The sequence below is a fragment of the Chrysochloris asiatica genome, unplaced genomic scaffold (assembly GCF_000296735.1).
Source record: "Chrysochloris asiatica unplaced genomic scaffold, ChrAsi1.0 scaffold00128, whole genome shotgun sequence".
Taxonomy (NCBI): domain Eukaryota; kingdom Metazoa; phylum Chordata; class Mammalia; order Afrosoricida; family Chrysochloridae; genus Chrysochloris; species Chrysochloris asiatica.
Window position 1 is genome coordinate 1,235,043 of NW_006408646.1, and position 24,668 is coordinate 1,259,710.

The 24,668-nt window shown below is 45.7% G+C and overlaps 1 protein-coding gene across 1 annotated transcript in view; it reads left to right on the top strand.

Moving 5' to 3' along the window:
• MYO18B (myosin XVIIIB) overlaps positions 1–11,901 on the top strand; it is a 377,810-nt gene extending 365,909 nt beyond the window's left edge. Inside the window, exon 42 of the mRNA XM_006869188.1 lies at positions 10,692–11,901. Within this exon, the coding sequence (XP_006869250.1) occupies positions 10,692–11,901 (1,210 nt within the window). The remainder of the gene's footprint in view (positions 1–10,691) is intronic.
• The last annotated feature ends 12,767 nt before the right edge of the window (positions 11,902–24,668 follow it).

The window sequence follows — 24,668 nt, forward strand, 5'->3', positions numbered from 1 at the left end:
GTTCATTGATCCAGTGGTGAGGATTTTTGTTTTCTTGACATTGAGATGTACCAACCCCTTCTAATTACATTGAGATAAACCAACCCCTACTAACAGCAAATTCTTCATCACATGCACCTTCATGTGTGGCAAGTGCAACTTTTAAATTATTGATATCTTCAGCCTTTTCTTGCACTAAAGTAAGTCTAAATAAGAACCGTATGCACTTAGCCCAACTTACCTACAAATTCCTAAAGATAAAGTTAGGAATGATATTCATAACCCAGGGGTTGCCTGTATACAAAATACCTGTTATTGTTGGTTCTGACTCAAAATGACCCTAGGCACAACAGAACGAACCACTACCAAGTCCTGAGCCATCCTCATCATGATTGTTGTTATGTTTAATCTCATTGCTGCTGCCACCGTGCCAATCCACCTCATTGGAGGTCTTCCTCTTTTACGCTGACCTTCCACTTTACCAACCATGATATCCTTCTCCAGGGACTGGTCCCTCATGATAACATGTCCAAAGTATGAGAGATGAAATCTGTCCATCCTGGCTTTTAAGGAGCATTCTGGTTGTATTTCTTCCAATTACGGGTTTGGTTGTTCTTCTGGCAGTCCATGATACTTTTAATATTCTTCTCCAAAACCATAACTCAAATGCATTAATTCTTCTATTGTCTTCCTTATTCACTGTCCAATTTTCAAACACATACATAAGACACACCTTAGTCCTCAAACTGATATCTTTAGTTTTGAGCAATTTAAAGAGGTCTTGTGCAGCAGATTTGCCTTAATGCAGTACATCATTTGATTTCTGAACTGCTGCTTCCATGACTATTGATTGTAGATCCAAGAAAAATAAAGTCTTTGAAAATGTCAATCTTTTTCCATTTATCGTGATGTTATTTATTGGCCCAGTGGTGAGGATTTTTACTTTCTTTACATTGAGGTACAATCCATACCAAAGGCTGTAGTCTTTGATTTTCATCAGTAAGTATTTTGAGTTCTCTTGGCTTTCAATAAACAAGGTTGTATCATCTGCATATCACAAGTTGCTATGATTCTTCCTCCAGTCCTGATGCCATATTATTTTTTATCTACTCCAGCTTCTTGGATTATTTGTTGAGCATACAGATTGAAAAAGTGTGGTTAAAGGGTACAACCCTGGTATACACCTTTCCTGATTTTATACCACTCAGTATCCTTTTATTCTGTTAGAAAAACTACCTCTTGTTCTATATACAGGTTCCTCAAGCACAATCAAGTGTTCTGGAATACTCATTCTTCACAACACTACCCATAGTTTATCATGATCCACACACTTGAAAACCTTTGCATAGTCAGTAAAGCACAAATAAATGTCATTCTGACAGCAGCCAGGATATCCCTAGGTCCACAAAATACCTAATAAGTTCATTTTCATTAATTTGACTATCATTTAAAGAGTATTTATGACTGTGGTAGACATCCAAGATAAAATGATGGATCTGTATTCTTGAGACTGGTCCATGCAGGAAAAACTGTTCATTTTGAGGCTGAATTAACCATCTTCATTCAACATTATTTTATTGTGTTACTCAAACAGGCTCATGCATGTTGTGTGCCATTGAGTTTATTCTGATTCAAAGTAACTCCATGTGACAGAATGGAAGTGTCCCATAGGGCTCCCTAGGCTGCCATCTTTCTGGAACAGCCACTAGATATTTTCTTCTGCAGAGATGCTGGTGGGTTTGAACTGCTAACCTTTCAGTTAGCATATGAATGTTTAACCATTGCATTAGCTCTTGAGTTGTTGTTTTTTGGTGCCATTGAGTGTATTCCAACTCATAGAGATTCTATATACAACAAAACAAAACACTGCCTGGTCCTGTCCCGGCCTCACATTTATTGCTAAGTTTCAGCCTATTGTTGTAGCCATGGTCAGTCCACCTTTTCAGGAGTCTTTCTCTTTTTCACTAACCCTCTACTTTACCAAGTCACCTGATCACTTGACCAAAGTACCAGAGACCAAGTCTCGCCATGCTTGCTTCTAAGCAGCATTTTGTCTGTACTTTTTCCAGTACAGATTTGTTTGTGCTTCTGACAGTCCATGGTACTTTGAATATTCTTTGCCAGCACCATAATTCAAAGGCATCAATTTCTCAATCTTCCTTATTCATTGTCTATCTTTTGTATGCATATGTTGTTGGTAAGTGCTGTCACGTTGATTCTGACCCATAGTGACCCTGTACAGGGTTTCCGAGGCTGTAAATCTTCACGGGAGCAGAAAGTCTCATCTTTCTTCCACAGAACAGCTGGTAGTTTTGAACTGCTGACCTTAAGGTTCGCAGCCCGATTCGTAACCACTACGCTACCAGAGCTCCTTATATATGAGGTGATTGAAAATAACATGACCTTAGTCAGGGGCCCCTTAGTTTCTCAAGTGTTTATTCTTGAACATCTGCTCACAGCCTGGGTCTTTCCCAGTGGAAGATGTGATTAGGAAAAACAGTCAAATAAGTGTTAAGATTTAAAAACATATGTTGTTGTTATTAAGTGCGTTGGAGTCGATTCCAACTCATAGCAATTCTGTATAGAATTTCCAAGGAATGGTTGGTGGGTTTGAACCACTGACCTTGTGGTTACCAATTTGGTGCTTATCATTTAGTACTGCATCAGGCATCTGTAACATATAAGGGGACTCTAAAGAGTTTTGGGAAAATGGAATGAAAATAGAATGGAATTTTCCCACACTCTTTGAACCCCCCCTGTATCCATATTTAGGTATTAATAGTAGCATTTTATGGATTCTTGGTGCCATGGGTTAAGCATTGGGCTGCTACCCACAATGTTGGCAGTTCAAACCCACCAGCTGCTCTGTGGGAGAAAGATAAGGTTGTGTGCTCCCATTAAAGATCGACAGTCTTGGAAACCTTACAGAGCAATTCTATTCTATCTTATAGTATCCTTATGAGTCAGAATTGACTCAGTGGCAGTGAGGTAGTAGCATTTTGAAAAGAAGAGATAATATATGGCAAGCTTTAAAATGTCTATTAAATTTATCAGTAGCAATATTCTGAAACCAGGATGACTTTGCTGGGGCTCGGATACAGATACAACTGGCCCACACTCATGGGAACTACGAGCCTATGACACACATTGTCTCTAATTCTAGCTGAGTCCCATGGGACAGAACATCTTCATCTCCATCCTTACAGTGAAACAAGTGTAAGCTTCAGAAAACATCACATGGACAAGGACAGTCAAGATTTGAACCTAGTAGTGTCTGCTTCTGAAACCCATCGTTTTTGAGCCTTGCAGGTTAGAAAGAGTAGAAATTTCAGTATTTCTAATTTTTTATAGCCCAGTTTACCTACAAGCCTTCATAAATGGACTCAACCAGTACTTGAATATTTTCATATGTTTTCTTGTCCATCTTTTGTTGTTGTTAAATGTTGTCAAGTTGATACCGACTCATAGTGACCCTGTGTTCATCTAGTCACTTAATAACCATTTATTGGATATATATTTTGAGTTAGGCACTGGAAATTCAATCATTAATTTGACACATATTTTTAAGCACACACGTGTGGTGGTGCACTCTGAGATAAGCACTCGACCACAAGATTAGTTTGAACCACAAGGTTGTCAGTTCAAGCCCACCAGTTGCTCCTTGGAAAACTTATGCAGAGTCACTATGAGTCAGAGCCAATTCAAAGGCACTTAACAACAATAGCAATGTGGTAATGTAGTCCTGGACCACATGGTCAGTTTAATCTGCAAAGTTGGTGGTTCAAATCCCTCAGCTGCTCCTCAGAAACCATGTACAGGTTCACTCTAAGTCAGATCTGACTCAATGGCACTAAACAACAACCTGTGGAAATGGAGCCCTGCTGGAAGAGTATGTTAAGCATTGTTCTACTAACCACAAGTTCGGTAGTTTGAAACCACCAGGGATTCTGGAGAACATTTACAGAAAAAGGAGCCTGGATTTGGGATGAGCCAACCTGGGGTTGGAATTTCAACTCTACCACCTCCTGGTTGTGAGTGCATAAGAGGATCACCCCACTCTCTGTGCCTTAGAGTCCATAACTGTCACCTCACAGCGTAGCTATGGAGTCTATTTCAAGGACAGGAGATTCATCCGCTTCTTCTCCTCCTTTATTTCCTGGCATCCGACACAGAGGCCGGTGAGCAGAACATGCTCAGTGAGGGGTAGTTGTTGAAGCAGAAATGTCATTGAAGGACATTGGTCCCCCAATGGTGGGTGACCGTTGATGAGCACCTCCATTCAGGAAGGGGGCCAACCCCACCATCTTGAGGCTGAATACTCAAGATATGCCCCCTGGCTCCTTATCATGGCAGGTATACCCAATGGCTATTTCTCTCCAGGTAGACTGAACAGCAGGCAGCAGATGATCCTAAAGTGGCTTTAGAATCTCTCCTTAGCATCCTGGTGTGGAGCCATAGGATAAGTACTGGATTGCTAACCACAAAGTCAGCTGTTCAAACCCACCAGCTGATTTTGAGTCACAACTGACTTGATGGCACTTAACCACAACAGCAACCTCCCAGTCCCTCTGAGATCCTGCCATACATCATCTGATACATCATCACTCTCTCTGGTCAGGGCTCAAGGAGGCAGGTATGGCAAATGTCTTGATTACCTCCGTCCATCCCTCCCTCCTCAGTACTGATGGAGGAGTCTCTGTGCAGAATTGTAAACAAGAGTCTCCCTCTGGCCACAGGATAAAGACAGGTAGGATGTATCTGAATTGTCAGACTCTGGTACAGGATTGGAAAGAGCAGTCTGTCCAAAACTGCAGACCTGGGATGGCTATGCCTCACCTCTAAATACCCCAAGAATCAACTCTACTTATATCCCTTCTTCAAATCCATCAGCTTGCCTCCTAGCCCCCAGGTTTGGGGTCCTTAGGCCAAGACTAACTCATCTGGGTACCAGTGCTGGAACATTTCAGCCTTCATACTTTAGAGAAAAGGAGCTGTAGTGGCCTAGTGGGTGAAACATTTGGCTGCTAATTGCACAGTTGGTGGATCGAACCCACCAGTCACTCTAAGGGAGAAAGATGAGACTATGCTCATTATAAAGAATTGCTTAGAAACGCAATGTCTCTGAAAGTCTGAACATACTCAACATAGTGGGTGTGGGACACTTAGGGGAGGTGCTGCATGTGGTGGTCCTGAGCAGCAGAGCTCTGGGAGGGGGCTTATATTCCTCTGGGGCTGGCAGAGTTGGAGGCCTTCATGGTGTGGCCCCTGAGAGCTTGTGTTAGCCTGGGTTGGGCTCCAGCAGTCCAGGTTGGTCCCCATGGCTGCCTCATCCCACACCCAAAGTCTGCTCCACCTTTTGGTCCAAGACAAGGAGGGTAGATCCCTGAATGCCACCTGCACAGCTTTGTGGTCCTCCTTGGTCTCCACGTGGACCCCTCTTCCTTCTCCTCCACCTCCACCCCCATCTCCCCAACCACTCTCACATCAATTTCCTCCTTATGTGTTCCGTTTCCTTTTCTTTCTTAGCTCTCCTTATCCTCGTCCTCCTGCTCCTCTTCTCTCTTACATCACTTCCCCTCGTGAGCTAGGTGTTGGGCTGCTAACTGCAAGGTCAGAGGTTCAAACTCACGCCTCAGAAGAAAGATGAGGCAGTCTGCTTCTGTAAAGATATGCAGTCTTGGAAATCCTATGAGGCAGTTCTCCTCTGTCCTACAGGACTGCTATGAATCGTGGATAATAAAGGACTCTCCTCATTTGACCAACTTTCTCTTTCTCATTTATTGGGTTCAGTTCAACATGTTTTTATTGAGCAGCTGCCATATACCTGATATTGTGACAACCCCAAGAACATCCACAAAAAACACATTTGTTGCTATTGATTTGGTTCTAATTCAGGGTAACCCCATGTATTTATTACAGAGCAGATCTGCTCCATAGGGTTTTCTTGGCTGTCATCTTCAAAGAAGCAGCATAATAGTCCTTTCTTGTATGGTGCCTCTGAGTGGGCTTGAACTGCTAAACTTTAGGTTAGTAAAAAACTAAAACAACAAAAAAAGACCATTGCTATCAAGTTGAATCCCATATCTAGTTTCAGAGACTTTAAGTTTCTGCAGGAGCCAACAGCCTCATCATTCTCCCATGGAGCGAGTGACTGACTGGTGGTTTGAATTGCCGATTTTGTGGTTAGCAGTCCAGTGCTTATCCTACAGTGCCACCAGGGATCATTTTAGTTAAGCTGCCATTGTTGTTGTTAAGTGCCGTCGAGTTGGTTCTGACTCATAGTGGCCCTGAATAGGGTTTCCAAGGAGTGGAAGTTGACTTTGAACTGTCAACCTTGTGGTTCAAACTGACTTTGTGGTTTAGTGCATTATTCTACAGTGCCACTCCAGGTTAGTAGACTATGGAAACTCAAAAACTGAGGACCTCATGTGAACTCCAGGGATTCAGAAATGAGAGTAGGTAAGAGCTTGCCACCGCTATTGAGTCGATTCTGACTCATAGTGGCTGTATAGGACAGAGCAGAACTGCTTGCTAAGGTTTTGGAGACTGTCTGGCTTTACAGAAGCAGACAGCCTCATCTTTTACCCTCGGAGCAGCTGGTGGGTTTGAACTGCTAACCTTATAGTTAGCAGCCCAATGCATCACCTACTGTTCCACTGGGACTCCTAGTAAATGTCCAGGGTCTATGATTTTCCTACCTTTTCTTCTTTTCTCCTTACCACCGCCTCCCCACTTCCTCTGCTACCCTCCCTTCTCATCCTCCTCTTCCAGAAACACCCCGTGCCTCACTCTCCTCTAGCCTCGTCTCTGCATCTGATGCCAGGAGAGAATGTAGACTCTAGGCTAAGCAGGATGACAGAGTCCCTGGGAAATTCAGCTAAAGGTGCCCTCTAGGCCACTACCCCATGTGGCAGGTGATAGATGAGAGTGAGCGTCCAAGACCCATCCATCATGTCCACCTCCTTCCCCGGCCCAGACAGAACGGAAATGACTTTCGTCAGCTCTGCAGTTGCCCACTGCCCCTGGTGGCTCCAAGCTGTTTATTAAAAAAGAAAAAAGAAAACTGTGTGAATACTGTCTTGCCGTGCATTAAGGCAGCGATCGAAAACAAACACACCTTCTGGTCATCTGTAGGAGCTTTTCAGCTCCTTCCCTGGCCTGTGTCTGTCCAGTGACAGAGATGGGAGGTGACAGGCATGGAATGAGGAGGCAGGCAGATGTGCTGTGCAAATTGTGTGGCTTTTATTTGAGCATCTCTGGGCTAATCCCTCTTCTTGGCAATGACAAGAACCATGGTCAGCTGTCTCTTCATTCATCTGCCATCCTTCTTGGAACTTCAATGGAGCATTTAATTGATGCAAATGGGTAGGACAGAGATTCAGAGTGTATTTGTAGGGATAATGATGACTGGAATCCTGGTGTGGCACTGTGTATTAATGCGTCAGACAGCAAAGCTGTTTGAACTGCCCGGTTGGTGGTTCAAACTCACCAGCTGCTCCTCAGAAACCCTATACAAGGTCGCTAGGGGTCGGAACCGACTCCAAGGCACTTAACAACAACAACAATTCATTGTTAGCACTCCTGGAAGATAAGCTCTAAACTGTGAACCACAAGGTCAGTGGTACAAACCCACCTGTCACTCCTCAAAAAACGTACACAGGGTCATTAAGAGTTGGAAGTGGCTCAATGGCTCTTAACAACAACATCAACATTCATTGTTAGGACTCCTGGTATGGTGTTGTAGGATAAACACTAGACTGCTAACCACAAGGTTGGGAGTTCATGCCTACTAACTTAGCTATTCCTCAGAAACCCTATACAAGGTTACTATGAGTCAGAATCGACTCAACAGCACTTAGCAACAAACAACAATTAATTGCTAAGGCACCCTAGTGGCACAGTGGATTAAGCATTGGGCTGCTAATCGCATGGTCCGTGATTTGAACTGACCAGTTGCCTCATGGGAGCGGTCTGCTCCTGTAAGGATTGACAGTTTTGGAAACCCTGAGGTGCGTTTCTCCTCTGGCCTAGAGGGTTGGTTGAGTTGGATCCCACTCCATGCGTTGGGTTTATTTAATGTTAATCATCTATGGTTGATAATCACTAATTTTAGGTTATTAAGGATTTACCATAACTGTACCATTTAAGTACCACGACAAGGGCTTTTGTTTTCATTTTCTCTAAAGACCCCTGGGTGGCGCAAATGGTTTGCACTTGATACTATTAACCTAAAGTTTAGCATTTCAAGCCCTCTCACTAGACCTAAGGAAGAAAGACCTGGCTGTCTGCTTTCATTAGATGATAGCCAAGAAAACCCTGTGGGCAGTCCTACTCTGTCACACATGGGGGTGTCATGAGTGGAAATCAATTGGACAGCAGCAAATTAATCTTCACATAGATTTCTGAAGTTTGCAGTTGCCTCTGAACCTAGAGGTTGGTGATTCAAACCCACCCAGTGGCTCAGCAGGAGAAAACCTAGAGATCTGCTTTTATAAAGCAGACAGCCAAGAATATCCTGTGGAGCACAATTTTGCTCTGGAATACATGGAGTCTCCATGAAGTAGAATTGACTCGGTGGCAAACAGTTTTGGGTGTGGTTTTAACCTCCCTGTGAGGCAGGACTTCTGGTATGGCTTTGTAGGATAAAGACAAGTTCTGTGATTCAAGCCCACCAGCCTCTCTAAGAAAGATGAAGCTTTCTGCTCCTGCAAAGAGATAGGAACAAGGTCACTAGGAATTGGAACCAACTCAACAACACTTAACAACAACGAGGCTGGCACTAGAGGAACATGGTGGCTCTGTAGGATAAGTGCTTGACTGCAAGCCACAAGGACACCAGTTCAAGCCCGCCAGCTACTCCATGGGAGAAAGATGAGGCTTTCTGCTCATGTATAGCTTTCAGCCTTGGAAACCTTATACAGGGTTGCTATGAGTCAGAACCAACTCCAGGGCACTGAGGTGGGAGGACATGCGGAGAGAGCTTCAGATAGAGGGGACAACAACCACAGAGCTTGGGAGAAAGAAGACTTGGCATGTCTGAGGAGAGAAACCAAGGCATCTGGGGCCTTGAAAGAAGACTCAAGGTTGGAGAGGGAACGGAGAGTTCAACCATGGGATAACTGATGTCACGGCACCCTAATCATACCCCAACCATGACCTAGATGGTTTACTTGCTCACCTAGCAGCCTGCATAGGACAGGCATTTGAGCAAAGCCAGCTTGGTGCCCTGTCATTCATCCCACGCTCTGTCACACCCAGCCCTGGGACACCTCGTAGTTCCTGGATCTGGGGAGACCCCCACCAACCCTGGAACAAGAGGACAGTTGAAATTGGCCTCCAGGCCAATTGAATGAATGTCCAGGCCCCGCCCCACACCACCCTGACCCCACCCTATCTGTATTGCCTCCAGCCATTTTCAGCCTGGCTTCCTCCCCAGAGTCACTAGGCCATCTAGTCATGGAGGAGAGTAGTTTGTCCTTCCTTTACAGTGTCCTGTTGCTGTTAGGTGCTATCCAGTCAGTTTCGACTCCTAGCAATTCCACGTGACAGAGTGTCACTGCCCTGTAGGATTTCCGAGGCTGTCATTTTGTAGGAGGTGACTACAACAGTCCAATGACCTTTCGTCAACAGCCAATCTTGTAACCGTGGTGCCAACAGGGCTCCTTTGAGTGTAGTTGGGGATGATGATAGCACACAGGTGAATAAGAAGCCTTCCTCTAAATCCTGAACCCAAAGCCCAACCACACTGATGTGTGGATGGCTGCATTCTACCATGGTTCCTATTACTGCAGTTAAGACAGCCCTGAGGGCAGCCATGGGAGCCGAAGGAAGGCAGCCTGAGCATTGCTTCCGCCTGTGTTCAGCTCTGACACTCTGACACCTGGCTTCTCCTTTTGCTTTCTGTAAATGATGACTTTGCTGAAGGACAGGAACAGGGGTGTCTATTCCAGGGAGGACAAATCCATTTCTGTATCAAAGGGAAAGCTGAGGGACTCTAGCCTCTCACCTTTTAATAATACCCTTTTGTTTTATAATCTGTGATTTCTTCCCACTTCAAGGCTCCTGCTTTTCTGAGGTGAGTTATGTTGGGCTTAGCTAGATCCAGCTCTCTGGGCCCAAGAGACAAGCCTTGGTGTGGTTCCAGAACACCAGGTGTCCTCGGGAATCGGGAATCTTGATTTCAAGTTGATTCCATGTAAATATTAACCGTTTTTGTAGGGCGGGGCAGGCATTTTAATCCTATACCTCACAAAACAGCCAGGGAGTCTCAGAGAAGTTATAAACTCACCTCCCAGAACCCCCACTTGATGGGACTCTAAATAAATAACAACCCTGCCCTCCCCACCACCCCCAGTCTTTGAGAAGCAAATGACTTGTTTCATAGTAAGTAGGTTCCAGAACAATAGCTCCTATTGCGTCAGATATGATACCTCACAAATCTAAGGCATCCTTCGTTGCTGCCGTTTTAATCCACTCAAATGTATTTAGCTGGGTTTAATTATAGACAGAAATTGCATTTCAGAAAGCTACAAGAAATCCTGGCTATGGCTCCAGTTTGCACATTATATCACATGGTTCATTTGAGAATGCGGTAGGGACAGTGTTTCCTAGAGAAAAACACTATTAGTGCCTGAGCTTCGTGGATCTATAGCCTCCACACAAATGGCACGAATAAGACAGTATCTTCTGACAGCTTTTTCCTTCTTGTGCAGGACTAACGAGGAGGCTGGGGATGCTGAGAGGACCAGACTCACATCAGCACTGAGTAGAACCCGCTGCAAGACCCCCGGGAGCCAGTCTCCCCTTTCCTCCCACGGGCAGAAGTATGGCCACTTTGGGGATGGTGAAGGTCTTGGTACTCAGAGGAAGAGTGTGGAGAAATTGGAAGCTCTGTCCCCTTCCCTATCTTCACAGAGTAGGCAGTCACCCCCGCTGTCAGGAGAAAAGCTGCCCCGCCCTTCGCCAGCCCTCTCCGAGTTTGTGGAAGGCCTCCGGAAGAGGAGAGCTCACAGGGGGCAGGGGTCCCCACTGGGTCTGGAGGACTGGCCCACCCTCCCCATCTACCAGACCACAGGAGCATCCATGCTGCGGAGGGGCAGGGCCAGCAGTGATGAGGGTGACCTCTCACTGAGGCTGGGGACAAGGTCACCCCTGGACCCAGAGGGTGCCACAGGTCTTCTGCGGTCCACCAGCCTGAAGTGCGTCTCATCCGACGGTGTGGGGGTCACTACACCACTGCCCGAGAAGCTGCAGACCCGGTTCAGTTCCTGTGAGTCCCTGATAGAGTCCAGGCCCAGCTTGGGGAGGGACCACAGCTCCTCGACTACATCTAGGGATGCCATCTCATCCCCTGTGTTGTACCCTCGGAGGCCGTGTCTGGATACCTCTCTGGAGGATGCCAGCTGCCCAGACCTGGGGAAAGAACCACTTGTCTTCCAGAACCTCCAGTTTGCTCACCTTATGGCAGAACCTCAAGCTAGTGACCCATTCAGCTGGAAGCTCTCCAGCCTCAGTTACAAACGCAAGACCCAAACGGATTTTGATGACTTCCTCCCGGCCATTAGGAAGCCCGAGACTCCCATTTCCTCATCTGGAGTGGCCAAGGATGGGCAAGACATCTCACAGCTTTCCAGCATCCACTGTGAAACGGAAGAAGCTGGCCGTTCCTTTCTCTCAGGAATCTGTGCAGCCTCGCCTAAGACCCCCGAGCCCAGGGAAGACCCCGCTCACCTCTCAGACTCATCCTCGTCCTCTGGCTCCATCCTGTCCTTCAAAAGTGCCGACAGCATCAAGAGCCGGCCAAGGATGCTGAGACTAGAGGGCGATGGTGGGGAGCAGACGTCACTGGAGAACAGAGAGACTGTACCCAGGACAAAAGAGGATGATGTTGAAAGCATCATGAAGAAGTACCTCCAGAAGTAGGACCCAGTCAAGGTAAACCTCACAGGCCAGGACCCTTCTTCCTAGTACCTTCCACCCTGGCTGGTTGCAGAAAGCCTTCTAAATCTAATCCCATAACGAATTTAACCATCTTCGTGCTAGATGCAGAGCTTGCCAGATACTTCCGTTGGGTATCACCCTTAAAGGTTCACCCTTTAAAATGCAGACCCATCCGAGTGCAGGAAGGACTCGTGGAGCACTCTTAAGAGCATGCCAGACTTTTAATGTTCCCTCTCCCTTCTCACATGTTCTGTCCAGGTGCGGGAGACACAGTGCTAGCGTTTCATTCTCATCATGTCCACAAATCACCTGGTGGCACAATGGGGGAGTCCTGGGCTGCGAACCGGAAGGCTGGCAGTTCAAACTCATCCAGTGATTCCAAGGATGAACGACCCAGAGAGCTGCTCCCATAAAGATGACAACTCAGAAGGCCATACAGGGCAATTCTGCTCTGCCAAGTGGGGTCACTGTTGTTGTGGTGGTGGGTGTTAAGTGCCGTCGAGTTGCATCCAACTCATAGTGACCCTGTATAGGGTTTCCGAGGAGCAACTGGTGGGTTTGAATTGCCAACCTTGTGGTTAGCAGTCCAATGCTTATCCTATAGCGCTGCACCAGGGATGTTGTTGTTGTTGTTGTTAAGTGCCATCGAGTCGGGTCCGACCCATAGCGACCCTGTACAGGGTTTCCGAGGGTGTAAATCTTTACGGGAGTAGAAAGCCTCATCTTTCTCCCGCGGAGCAGCTGGTAGTTTCGAACCTCTGACCTTAAGGTTCGCAGCCCGATTCGTAACCACTACGCTACCAGAGCACCAGGGATAGGAGTCCAATATTGATTTGATACCATCTAACAACAACTTAGATCAGAAAGCTATGGTGTGTTAATGGGCCCACAAAAGGTGGTCCATGTGGATCCTTTGAGGATCGTGGAGTTCTGCTCAGAGAAACTGAGGCCTAGAAGATGGGGAGGGGTATGTCATGGAAGTAATCCTTCTTTCAAGCCTATGTCCTACTCCCGTGCCCAGCCCTGAACTTCTGGGAGAAAAGTTAAGAAAGAAAGTAATTTCCAATAATGACTGATGTTCATTGAGTGCATCTACCAGACAGTCATTTTCTAATGAAAATAACCCCACGAGATGGTTATTATTAGTGCGGGTGGTTAAGTACCAGTGTGGACCCACCAGCCCCTCCGCAGGAGAAAGAGGAGGCTGTTTCCATAAGGACTTACAGCCTCCAAACCCTGTGGGGCAGCTCTTCTTTGTCCTATAATATCACTGTGAGCTGGAATGGATTCAATGGTAATGGGTTTCAATGTTTGGGTTTTGTTTGTTCATTTTTTCAGGTTGATAAGCTGAATCTCAGAAAGGTTAAGTCACTTGTTCCCAAACCATCCAGGTCAAAGTGGGATTCAGAACTCCAGAATCCCATGTTTACCTACAACATCTCTCCTCTGTACATGTCCCAGGTACCTATATGAGTGAACCCAGAGACATGTAGGTAGAGCTGGGTCTTTAACCTCCAAATGGAGGTAGACCCTAGAATCGTAAATCTAAAGGAGCATTGGGACTCATGGACCTGGAGCCCCATCGTTGTCCAAATGAGAGAGACAAATCCCCAAGTGGCCTTGACAAAGGACACCAGTGAGTCTGCTTCCAACCCTGCCATATGACTTCCAGCTCCATGCTCTTTCCCTGAGAACCTTTGTAGGGTCCTTGGGTTACTAACCACAAGGTTGGTGGTTCAAACCCACCAGCCACTCTGCAGAAGAAAGATGAGGCAGCCGGCTTCCATAAAGACCAACAGCCTCAGAAATCCTATGGGGGACATTCTACTCTGTCCAACAGGATTGCCATGAGTTGGAGTGGACTCAACAGCAATGGGTTGGTTTGCTTTCCGGTACTTATTTGCTTGGTTACTAACCTGAAGGTTGGTGGTTCTAACCCAGACTCAGGAAGAAAGGTTGACTGATCTGCTTTTGTAAAGTTGATAGCCAAAAGACCCAAAGAGAAAAGTACTAGTCTATATAGTCTATATAACCTATGAGGTCACTATGAGTCATAATCGACGTGACATCACAGATGTTTGGTTTGAAGACTGATGAGTCATAAAGGAGTGGAACCACACTTCAACTTAAGACACAATGCAAGCAAGAAATCCAATAGCTCTAGTTTTCAGAAAACCTTGAGTTTCCCATCTTAGAGCTCCTAGAGGCTCAAGCTGTATGCCCCTTGCCACGCCCCTAGCCTACCTTCAGGAAGCCCCCACAAACCACAACCAGCCCTGGGTCCTCCACTTTCTAGACCTGCTCCTCCAACACATTCCCCTCAGCCCATCAAAAAGCCATTCCCCCTTCCGTGGAGACAGGCTTGAACTGTATCCCGGCAAATTAATTTGACTTAACATGGCTCTTGTCTGTGTTCTCAATTACTGAGTGAAGATCTGATACTCATTTACATTATTATGCTCTTGGGGACACAGAAAGCAGTTTCAAAGGCCAAATAAAGGGCACACGTCCATGGGGGCGGGGGGAATAGTCCATAGCAGAAGCCTTCACAGAACATCTTGTCTCTCCCTTTTTTCTTTTTTTTAAAGAAACTCAAACTTTCTTTCCTCCTCACCCTGCCCCCAGCATGATTATTCTTAAAGGATGATTACCCTAAAAACAGGGCACCTGCCTAATCATCCTCCACCCTGATTTTTCTTCTAGAGTCTTGAACTAAACAATACAGCTCCACTCCCCAAGCACACATGGCTGTGGGTCCTGGAACTAAATTGGCCCAACCTCAAAGTTCATTTTTAATATGTACCCAGCCACAGACCTTGGGCCAACAATGGTGATGCTGCTGGGGCATCCATGCCCTCAGCTGGAATCTGAGATCACAGTCTCACCTTCCCAAAGGGTCGCTGGGTGGCACAAATAGTTTGTGCTCCACTACTAATCAAAAGGTTGATTTGAACACACTTGTCAGTGCTGAGGAAGAAAGGTCTGGCAATCTGCTTCCGTACCAAGTACAGGGTTCTAAAGGATGGAGCTGAAGGATAGAACCTCACCAAATCTCTTGTAGTTTCAGATGCCTAGAGCTTTTTCTATATATACAAAGGGGCTTCAGAACCTCAAGTTCCCTGGTTCAAGCTTACCAGATGCTCCTTGGAATCCTTATACCAGGTTGCTATGGGTCAGAACCAACTTGGCGACATTACACAACAGTGGGGGAGGCTTCAAATAGTTTGTGGACTAGTATATGACAGGAGTCCTAGTATGGCACTGTGGGTTAATGTGCTGGGCTGAAAGGTCAGTTGAACCACAAGGTCAGCAGTTCAACTCACTAGCAGCTCCTCAGAAACCATATACAGGGTCACCATGGGATGGAACCTACTCAACGGCACTTACCAACAAAAGTATATGACAACATTCAAAGGCCTTCTCCCGTAGTTGTTACCTGGCCAGGCTCAGCTCTATGCCGCCTCCTCCAAGGAGCCTTCCCTGATACAGACCTTCAGAGCTCAGCTCTACCATGTAATATATGAGGTCACTGTGGGTCAGAAGTGACTCAGCAGTAGCAATGCTTTTTGTTTCGATCTAAAGCAGCATTGTGGGGTCCTGGTGTAGCACTGTGGGCTAATGCATCAGACTGCAAAGTCGTTTGAACTACAAGGTCAGTGGTTCACGTTCGCCAGCTGCTCCTTGGAAACCCTATATAAGGTTGCTATGGGTTAGCATCTATTCGACAACACTTAACAACGACAAAAAGCAGCATTGTGAGTTTAAATGGAATGGATGATATTCCTAGCATAGAGCCTGGCACATAGTAAACGCAATACTTTGGGGGATTTGGGGTTCCAAGTTTTCTTCTATCTGTATCCTTTGTGCTACTTAGGTTCCTTCATTCCTCTCAGTGGAGTTTGTGTACTTAGGTTGTTGGATGCCATCAAGTAGGCCCCCAAGTCTGTACCTGTGTACGACAGAACACATCCCCATAATCTGCTACAGATCAGACTGTTGAAATCCCTGGGGTTTTTTGTTGACTGGTTTACAGAATCAGATCACCAGGCCTTTCTTCCTACTCAGCTTTTGTCTGGAAGCGCCACTGCAACCTCAGTATCATACTGTTGTTGCTACAAGCTGCCATTGAGGTGATTCCCACTCAAGGGGGGCCATGTATACAGAGTAGAACTGCTTCATGGAGTTTCAAGCCTATGACCTTTCAGAAGCAGATCGCCAACCTTTCGGCTAGTTGTTTGTGTAACCCAATGTTCAGCCTCATAGCAACATGCATAACAGATGGGTGGAGGCTGGAGCAGATAACCCAGTAAGCATGGGCTTCCTTGTGCTTATTTCCTCATGTATAGTGCAAAACTGTTCACTATAACCTAGTAAGTGAGCATAAGCAAGCCTGTGCTTACCTCGCTTATCGGGTCTTCTGCTGGGAATCCAATTCAGATCTCCTGCATGGATTCAGAGAATCCTACCACTAAACTACAACTGCCATCGAGTTGATTCTGACTCATAGTGATCCTGGGCTGTTGTTGTTGTTGTTAAGGGCCATCAAGTCAGTTCCGACTTGTAGTGACCCTGTATAGGGTTTCCAAGGATTGATAGTCTAGGAGAACTTATATAGGGCTGTCATGAGTTAGAATTGACTCAGTGACAGTATTTTTTATTTTCTTTTAATTCGGGAGCAAAGGAGCCCTGGTGGTACAGTGGGTTAAGCATTGTTGCTGCTAATTGAAAGGTCAGTGATCTGAACCCACCGGTCACTCTGAGGGAGAAAGATGTAAAGGTGGACAGCCTCAGAAACCTTAGGGCACAGTTTGATTCTGGTGTGGCACTGTAGGTAGGATAAGTGCAGGACTGCAAGGTCAGTTTGAACCACAAGATCAGCGGTTCAAACTCACTCGTTGCTCCTCAGAAACTCTATACTGTGAGGTTATGAGTCAGAATGAAGTTGATGGCATATATATATATCTATATACAGATATAGATATATAGATACATATATGAATTTTATGCACATTCACGCATCTCTAAACTCCTAGCCCTGTTCACTGCCCCCATGAACACCCCCTGGCTGAGGCCCATTCACCAGCTCTGATCTACACTTGCTTCCAGCCTCCTTAGCTGCAGCAGTCCTTGAAGATTGCACCCGTCCCCAGGGATCTGGAGAGAGAGACCAGCCAGGCCTCGCCAGGTGCCCTCGCTGCAGACCAGCCAGCACGACAGCTTCAAAAGGGAGACGGGCTCCTTGTGGGGGATATCCCATGGGGCACGGGGCTCCTGGCATGCCTGGTCTGTACCAAATAAAGTGTTGGCTCCTTGATCTCTGTGCCTTCTCTCTGTTGTGGGGCCTGGTTTCCTGGGGAGGATGGTACAGTGTGTGTGCGCCATTGGGATGGGGGAGGAGCTACACTAAATTTCCATGGTCTCAAGTGTTCCCTGATTGTACTCTTTCTGTCTGACTGTATGCTCTGTCTGGCCTTCCCTCTAGTCTTCACTGGTCAAACTCGGCTCCAGTGCCACCCCCTCCAGGAAGCCTTTTCTTATATATCAAACTGAAATCAATGTTCCTGTCCCTTATCCTTGTACTTACATCAGTCATTATATGTCTACTTGCTACTTATATGTGTACATATCAGTTGACATCAATCGATTCTGACTCATACTGACCCTATACAGCAGAGTAGAACTGTTCCCCAGAATTTCTGAGATTGTCAGTCACATAGAAACAGTTTCATATTTCTCCAACAGAGCAGCTGGTGAGTTTGAAACATCAGCCTTTCTGTGAACAGCCAGATGTCTAGACCACAGTGCCACCAGGGCTCATATGTATAGGTGTGGAATCTCCACATGGCACAGTTAAGTGCTGGACGACTAACGGAAAGGTTAGCAGTTCAAACCCACCCAGAGGTGCTTCAGAAGTCACGCCTAGCAGTCTGCTTCTGAAAGGTCCCAGCCCTGAAAGCCCTATAGAGCATTCTATTCCACACACATGGAATAATCATGAGTTGGAACCAACCCGATGGCAACTCACAACAGCATATAGGAGAGAGGGTATGCATGAAAATGTAATGAATGGACCCGTAAACAAATAAATGTACGTACACATCCTTAATACAGGTGATATATATCCATCCCTACAAATATATACCCACATCAGTACCTCAGGTACTGACTCGAACTCACAGCCCAATTCAGTCTGTATGCTGAGCAAATAACCCCAGAAGAAGAATGTGGTGTCGGGATCATAGGAAGACTCATTAACAACCTGCGATATGCAGATGATACAACCTTGCTGGCTGAAACCCAAGAGGTCTTAAAATACTTACTGATGAAGATCAGAGTATGGATTGTACCTCAATGTAAAGAAAATCCAAATCCTCACAACTAGACTAATAAATAGCATCATGATAAATGGAGAAAAGATTCAAATTCATTTGTCTTGCATTCACAATCATCAATGATGGAAACAGCAGTTAAGAAATCAAACGACATATTGCATTAGGCAAATCTGCTGTATAAGACCTCTTCAAAGTGTGCAAGAGCAAATATATCAGTTTGAGGACTAAGGTACGCCACAGTATTTTCAATAGCCTCATATGCATGTGAAAGTTGGACAACAAATAAGGAAGACTGAAGAAGAATGGACGCATTGAACTTACAGAGTTGGAGAATATTGAAAGTACCATGGACTGCCAGAAGAACAAACAAACCTGTTACAAGACATACAGCCATACTTTGAACACATTACCAGGAGTGACCAGTCACTGGACAGGGACAGTATGCTTGGTAATGTGGAGGAACAGTGACAAAGAGGAAGACGAGATGAATAGGCACAGTGACAGCAGCAATGGGCTCAAGCGTAGGAACAAGTATGAGTATGGCACAGGGCCAGGCAGTGTATCGTTTCATTGAGCATAGGGTTGCTAGGAGCCAACTCAAACTCACTTAAAAGTAACAACAACACAACCCTATCTTGCACACATTTAAATACACTAATCTCTTATTTGTAAGCATATCTCCCAACCCTATGACTTAGACACCTGCTCCTTTAAACATCCTGTAGTATTGATAATAATAAAACTTTCAGCTAACATTTCCTGAACACATACTATGTGCCAGCTACAGTGCTAAGTACTTTATATGGTACATTTCCCAGCAACCTTACAAAAAGGCATAAGAGCTAAATACATATATTGTTCTCATTTTACAGAGGAGGAAATTGGCACCCACATTTGAGTAACCACTGCTGCCTCTTGTTTAAATTCCCACCATCCACCTTCATGTCCTACATGAGATGTGCCTCACTGCACAAAACCCCTGTTCACAGTACTGGTAAGAACTCACTGCAGAAAGCAGTTCCTGAGGGTCTTGGCTCCAACCATCCCTGCCAGAGGCTGTGGGTACAAGTAGGATTGTAGAGAGACAGGGAGAAGAGAGGTCCTCCCATAATGACAAGTTATCTTCCTGCAGTGATGAGTGCATTCATCAGTGGAACGGTGACCTCTGTCCTCTCTAATGTAGGGACATTCTCCCACTTGGGGCATATACAAACAGAACCTCTTGAGGACCAGTTCCAAAGGAGAGGACCCAGCTCGATGGTGGACCTTTGGAAGGGTGTCCAAAGACTTGCCTAAACTTGGGGGTGGATGGTGATAGGAAGAGACAAGAGGACATGCACCAGGATCTCCCATGGACTCCTACAGTGAATATCATGGAGTCTTGAAACCTGGGCATTGAGTGAGGCATTACACATCACTGAGCCTCAGTTTCCTAACTCGCATCACTGGGAATAAAATTGGAATGTAATGAGATTTAAGCATGGAAGGATGTTAGCACGCATTGCAAATGCAAGGTGGTGATTTAATTTAGGACTCCTGCTATGTCACTATAGGATTAACACTGGACTACTAACCGCAAGGTTGGCAGTTCAAACCTGCCAGCTGTTCCCCAGAAACCCTATACAGGGTCACTATGACTCAGAATCAACTCAACAGCACAAGAATAACAAAAAGAGCATTCTTGAATTGTACTGGGAAAATCTGTGGCAAAAGATCTGTTGAAAGTATTAAAAAGCAAATAGATCACTTTGAAGACTAAGGTATGCCTTAGATAGACATGCAAAAGCTAGACAGTGAGTAAGGAAGACTGGAGAAGAATTGGTGCCTTTGAGTTATGGTGTTGGCAAAAAATGTTGAGTGGATCCTGGACTTCCCATGGCACATTCAATGCATAAATTTGTCTTGGAAAAAGTACAACCAGAATGTTCCTTATAAGTGAGACAGGAGAGACTTTATCTCTCATACTTTGTTATTATAAGGGACCAGTTCCTGGAGAAAGCCATCATGCTTGGCAAATTAAAGGTAAGTAAAAAAGAGGAAGGAGCTCTGGTAGCGTACTGGTTACGAATCGGGCTGCGGACCTTAAGGTCAGCAGTTTGAAACTACCAGCCGCTCCGCGGGAGAAAGATGAGGCTTTCTACTCCCGTAAAGATGTACAGCCTCGGAAACCCTGTACAGGGTCACTATGGGTCAGAACTGACTTGACCACACCTAACAACAACAACAAAAAAGAGGAAGGCCCTGAATGTGATGGATTGACACAGTGACTTCAACAAGGGCCTGAAACATAACAAAGATTGTGAGGATGCGTCTGGATTGGGCAATGTTTTGTTCTGTTGCCTGTGAGATCACTGGGAGTCAGCAGCAACTCCAGGACACCTAACAACAGCATTTATGTAGTGATCAGATAAGTGTGTCCCAGGTTTCAAGTGTGGTTGCCAAACAGGAGCAATTCGGGAATTCATACAAGGACTACCACCTTCCTGGCAGTGGGGTTTCAGGGACATTTTTGGAATCAGTAAGCTGGGAGTTTGCATGAGCTCTTCCTGTGTCAGGAGGATAAAGTCATGTTCCCTATAGGCCCAGCCCAGTTCTCAGCTTCAAAGACTCAATGGTAAGCATGCAGTCTCCCTCCTCTTCTGAAGTAAACATCCCAACTGGACAGATCGACAATAAGTCTGAAAATGAATACACTGTCACTGAGAGAGAAATAGTATCAAAGCAAAACAAAACAAAACAGATGACATTATCTTGTGAGACTCGTGCTAAAAATTGATGGGACATTTAGTATAGGATGTACATTTCTGTAAAGGTGGAAACCTGCCATTATTCTTCAAGGATGGGCAAGTGGTTTATCCAAAGAGGTTGAACTCCAGTGATGACAGGAAAAGTTTCCTCAGTGTTCAGCAGGAAACTCACATCTTCAAGGTGCTCATGGAAAGTCAGTTGTTTCGCTTACGTTGGACATGTAACATGTAACAGAAAGCACCAGTCCCTGAAGAAGGATGTCATGCTTAGTAAAGTGGAGGGTCAGAGGAAGATCCCCGATGAGATGAATTAACACAGTGGCTGCAGCAATGGGCTCAAACATGACAACTGTCACGAGAATGGTGCAGGACCAGACAACATTTTCTGTTGCACATGGGGTCTCTATGACTCAGAGTCAACTTGACAGAAACGAATAATAACAATGTTCTAGCAAGGGACAACTGTCCCCTGTTTCTCAACTGTCCCAATCCAACATAGCTTGAAGCAGAAGTTACTCAACTTGATCTTCCCGCCAAGCCCGTTCCAAATACTCCCAAGTAGACACAAGTCTCACGTCAACAGGCTGCCTAGTCCAGAGCCTGTGTGGCCAGCACCACCCAAGCCTGTGCATCCACAGCTTCTTCCATCTGGGCTATCAAAAGGGTGTGACTCATGGGCTCTGCCACTCACATCCCAGCCTGCCTTTGGGCAGTCAACTTCTCACCTTACTCATCTGTAAAACGGGTCTGGATTAGTATAAACCATCCAGTGTCCTTTTTTATTTTTTTTAACTTTCTATTGTGACTTGAGTGAAGGTTTCCAGAGCAGATCATCAGTTTTACATTCAACAAATCATGTACTTTGCATCATTATGTGGTTGTAATGCCTTCCATGTATCAACAGTTAATAGCATTTACAGCTATTCACTTAACTATTGTATTCTTTCCTGTGTCTCCAGCTACCTTCATCTTTCCTCTGCTAACCTCCCTCTTATTGTATATTGCCTGCCCTGTCACCCATGTTAACATGTATCTTACTCTCTAGCCCATGGATAATTTTCCCTCCCAGCCTCTCCCCATGTATAACTTTCAGATTATTTCATTTATCTAGAAAATCTTTTTTAAAACTTTTTTTTTCTTCCTTCAGCCTTCTATTGTGAATTGAGCAAAGGCCCACAGAGCAGACCATCAGTACCACCACACGTTCACAGTCCCCTCCATGTAACAACAGGCAACAGCATCCACCTCCACCCACCCAACTACCACATTCCTCCTGTGGTTCCCACTACCCCATTCTCCCTCCACCACCTCCCTCACACTGCACACTGTCTGCCCTGCCGCCTACACTGGCATATGTCCGCCCTCCAGCCCATCACCAAACTGGGTTGAAGCTCACTTGGGGCCATGGCTTTTAAATCTTTGTGGGAGCAGAAAACCTCATCTTTCGTTCATGCTGCCTTTCAAATTTTTGTTGTAGACAGTCCATGCAGTGTGTCTGCCCAGTATGCCATCTTGCTGGATGGCTCTCCACCAAATGGATTCCTGCTTTCACAACTGCCTGAGAAATTTTAAGATGGTCCCACTGTGCCTCTCTGATCTGTCACCAGTTCGTTTTCTTTTTGTCTTTCCCCCTCTTTTGATTCCCCTCAAGTCTGTTCAGTTGCTTCTCCTAGTGAGAGCTGGCCCAGTGCTCCCATTCAGTGTCCTTTTGAGGAATCATGTAGCCAGTCCATAGGAAACAGGGTCACCAGTGTTCTGTGGACTCAGAAAGAAGTACTGGACCCTGAGCCCATGCCCTGGACTTCCGGTGAACAGTGTTATCTCCAAGGTAACAGTGTTGGGTGTCAATAACATGGATGGGGCAAGTCAAAAGAAAAAACACTGTTGTCAATTCAATGCTAACTCACAGCGACCCTATAGGACAGAACAGAAATGCTCCCTAGGGTTCCTGAGGCGGTCAATCTATGGAAGCAGAATATATCATCTTCCTTCCTCGGAGCAGCTAGTGGGTTTGAGGTGCCAATCTTCTGGTGGGCTTAACCCACTGCACCACCAGGGCTCCTTTCTAGGTGGATCAAGCTTTTCCAATTGTTCCCTTTTTGTTTCATACCATGAGGGCTTTTAGAAGATATGTGAAAAGACATTTGATGGCAGATCTGCATCTAGAACCCAATCAACATTTATTTAATTCAACAAATACTTATTGTGTCCCAACAGCACTATGTTTCAACCACTGTTACAAGCTCTGGAAATAAAGTTGAGAATACAATAACCAAAGGTTCTTTCTTCATGAAACTTGTGAAGTACTGATGGAGTCAGGAGATACATTTGGAATCAGACATATGACTTTTTTCCTGTTCCATAGGGTGCCCCGTTAGCAGTTCACCTGCTACAGGTTATCCTCTTATGTTGGCACCATCCCAACCCTACCCAGAGGCCCTGCCAAGGCCAACAGAGACCCCACCTGGCCCCAAGGCCCCATGGCACAGTGCCAAAAATAAAATAAAAGTTGCCAGTCAAGTTGATTCAGACTCATGCAGATCCTAGGTGTGTCAGAGTAGAACTGGGCTCCGTAGGGTTATCAGTGGCTGAATTTGGGGATGTACATTGCCAAGTCTTTCTTCCTAACTGCTAGCTCCGTACAGGTGTAGATTCCAACTCAGGGCGACCCCATGTGTATCAGAGTAGAACTGGGCTCTGTAGCGTTGTCAGTGGCTGATTTTTTTGCAAGTGCCTCATCAGACCTTTCTTCCAAGATACCTCTGATTGAATCTGAACAACCAACCTTTCAGTTAGCTGTCAAGTATGTCAGCCGTTTGTACCATCTACACAATTCTGAGCTGAGGAACTGAAACTCTGCAGTCTTTCCCAATCCCAAAGATTGTAAGTATGAAGGAGAAGAGAGGGGAAGACCATTCTTGTAGCCACGAGAGGCTGATGTCAAAGCAAGTCAATGCAGCTGGAGGAGGCTCTGGATGTGATCAACAGCCACCCCACACTCCCGCTGCTGTCTTTGGAAGGTAACAGACAGCCAAGGCTGTGTTTCCACCCCTAGACTTAGCTGCTTATTTACCTGCCACGGTGGGCTGTTATCTTCAGAACAAAGTGACAGATGTGTGTTTTGTGAAGAGTCCGGCTTGGTCATGCTCAAACATGCTAACAGGTCATGCTAACAGGTAAGAACCAGGGGGTCCAATGTGAGCTGTGGTACCACTAGGAAGCCCTCCCCATCACCCAGACTGACTCTGCTGCTTTATACATAACTGCAGGCAGGCCCAGCAGACAGACACAGAACTTGGCAAGGATGGGTGTTTGTAGCACGTGCCTTCAGTTTGGAGAACTAAGCAAAATGGATTATTTAATCCTCTTTACATGTCCCAAGGAGCCTTAGTGGTGCTGTGGTTTAAGTGCTGAGTGGCTCACTGGAAAGTCAACAGCTCAAATCCACCAGCCAGAACTCACTGGCCACTCCACGGGAGAAAGATGAGGTAGTCTGCTTCGGTAAAGATGTACAGCTTTGATAAAACACCAGAAAATTTGACAAGATCACTTGAAGTCAAAAACAACATGCCCCATGCAGACCCATGAGGCCCATCACTTCAAGCCAATACTAACGTGCCCCATGCAGATTTCCCACAATGTCTATCACTTAAAGCCAATGTCTGGAGCC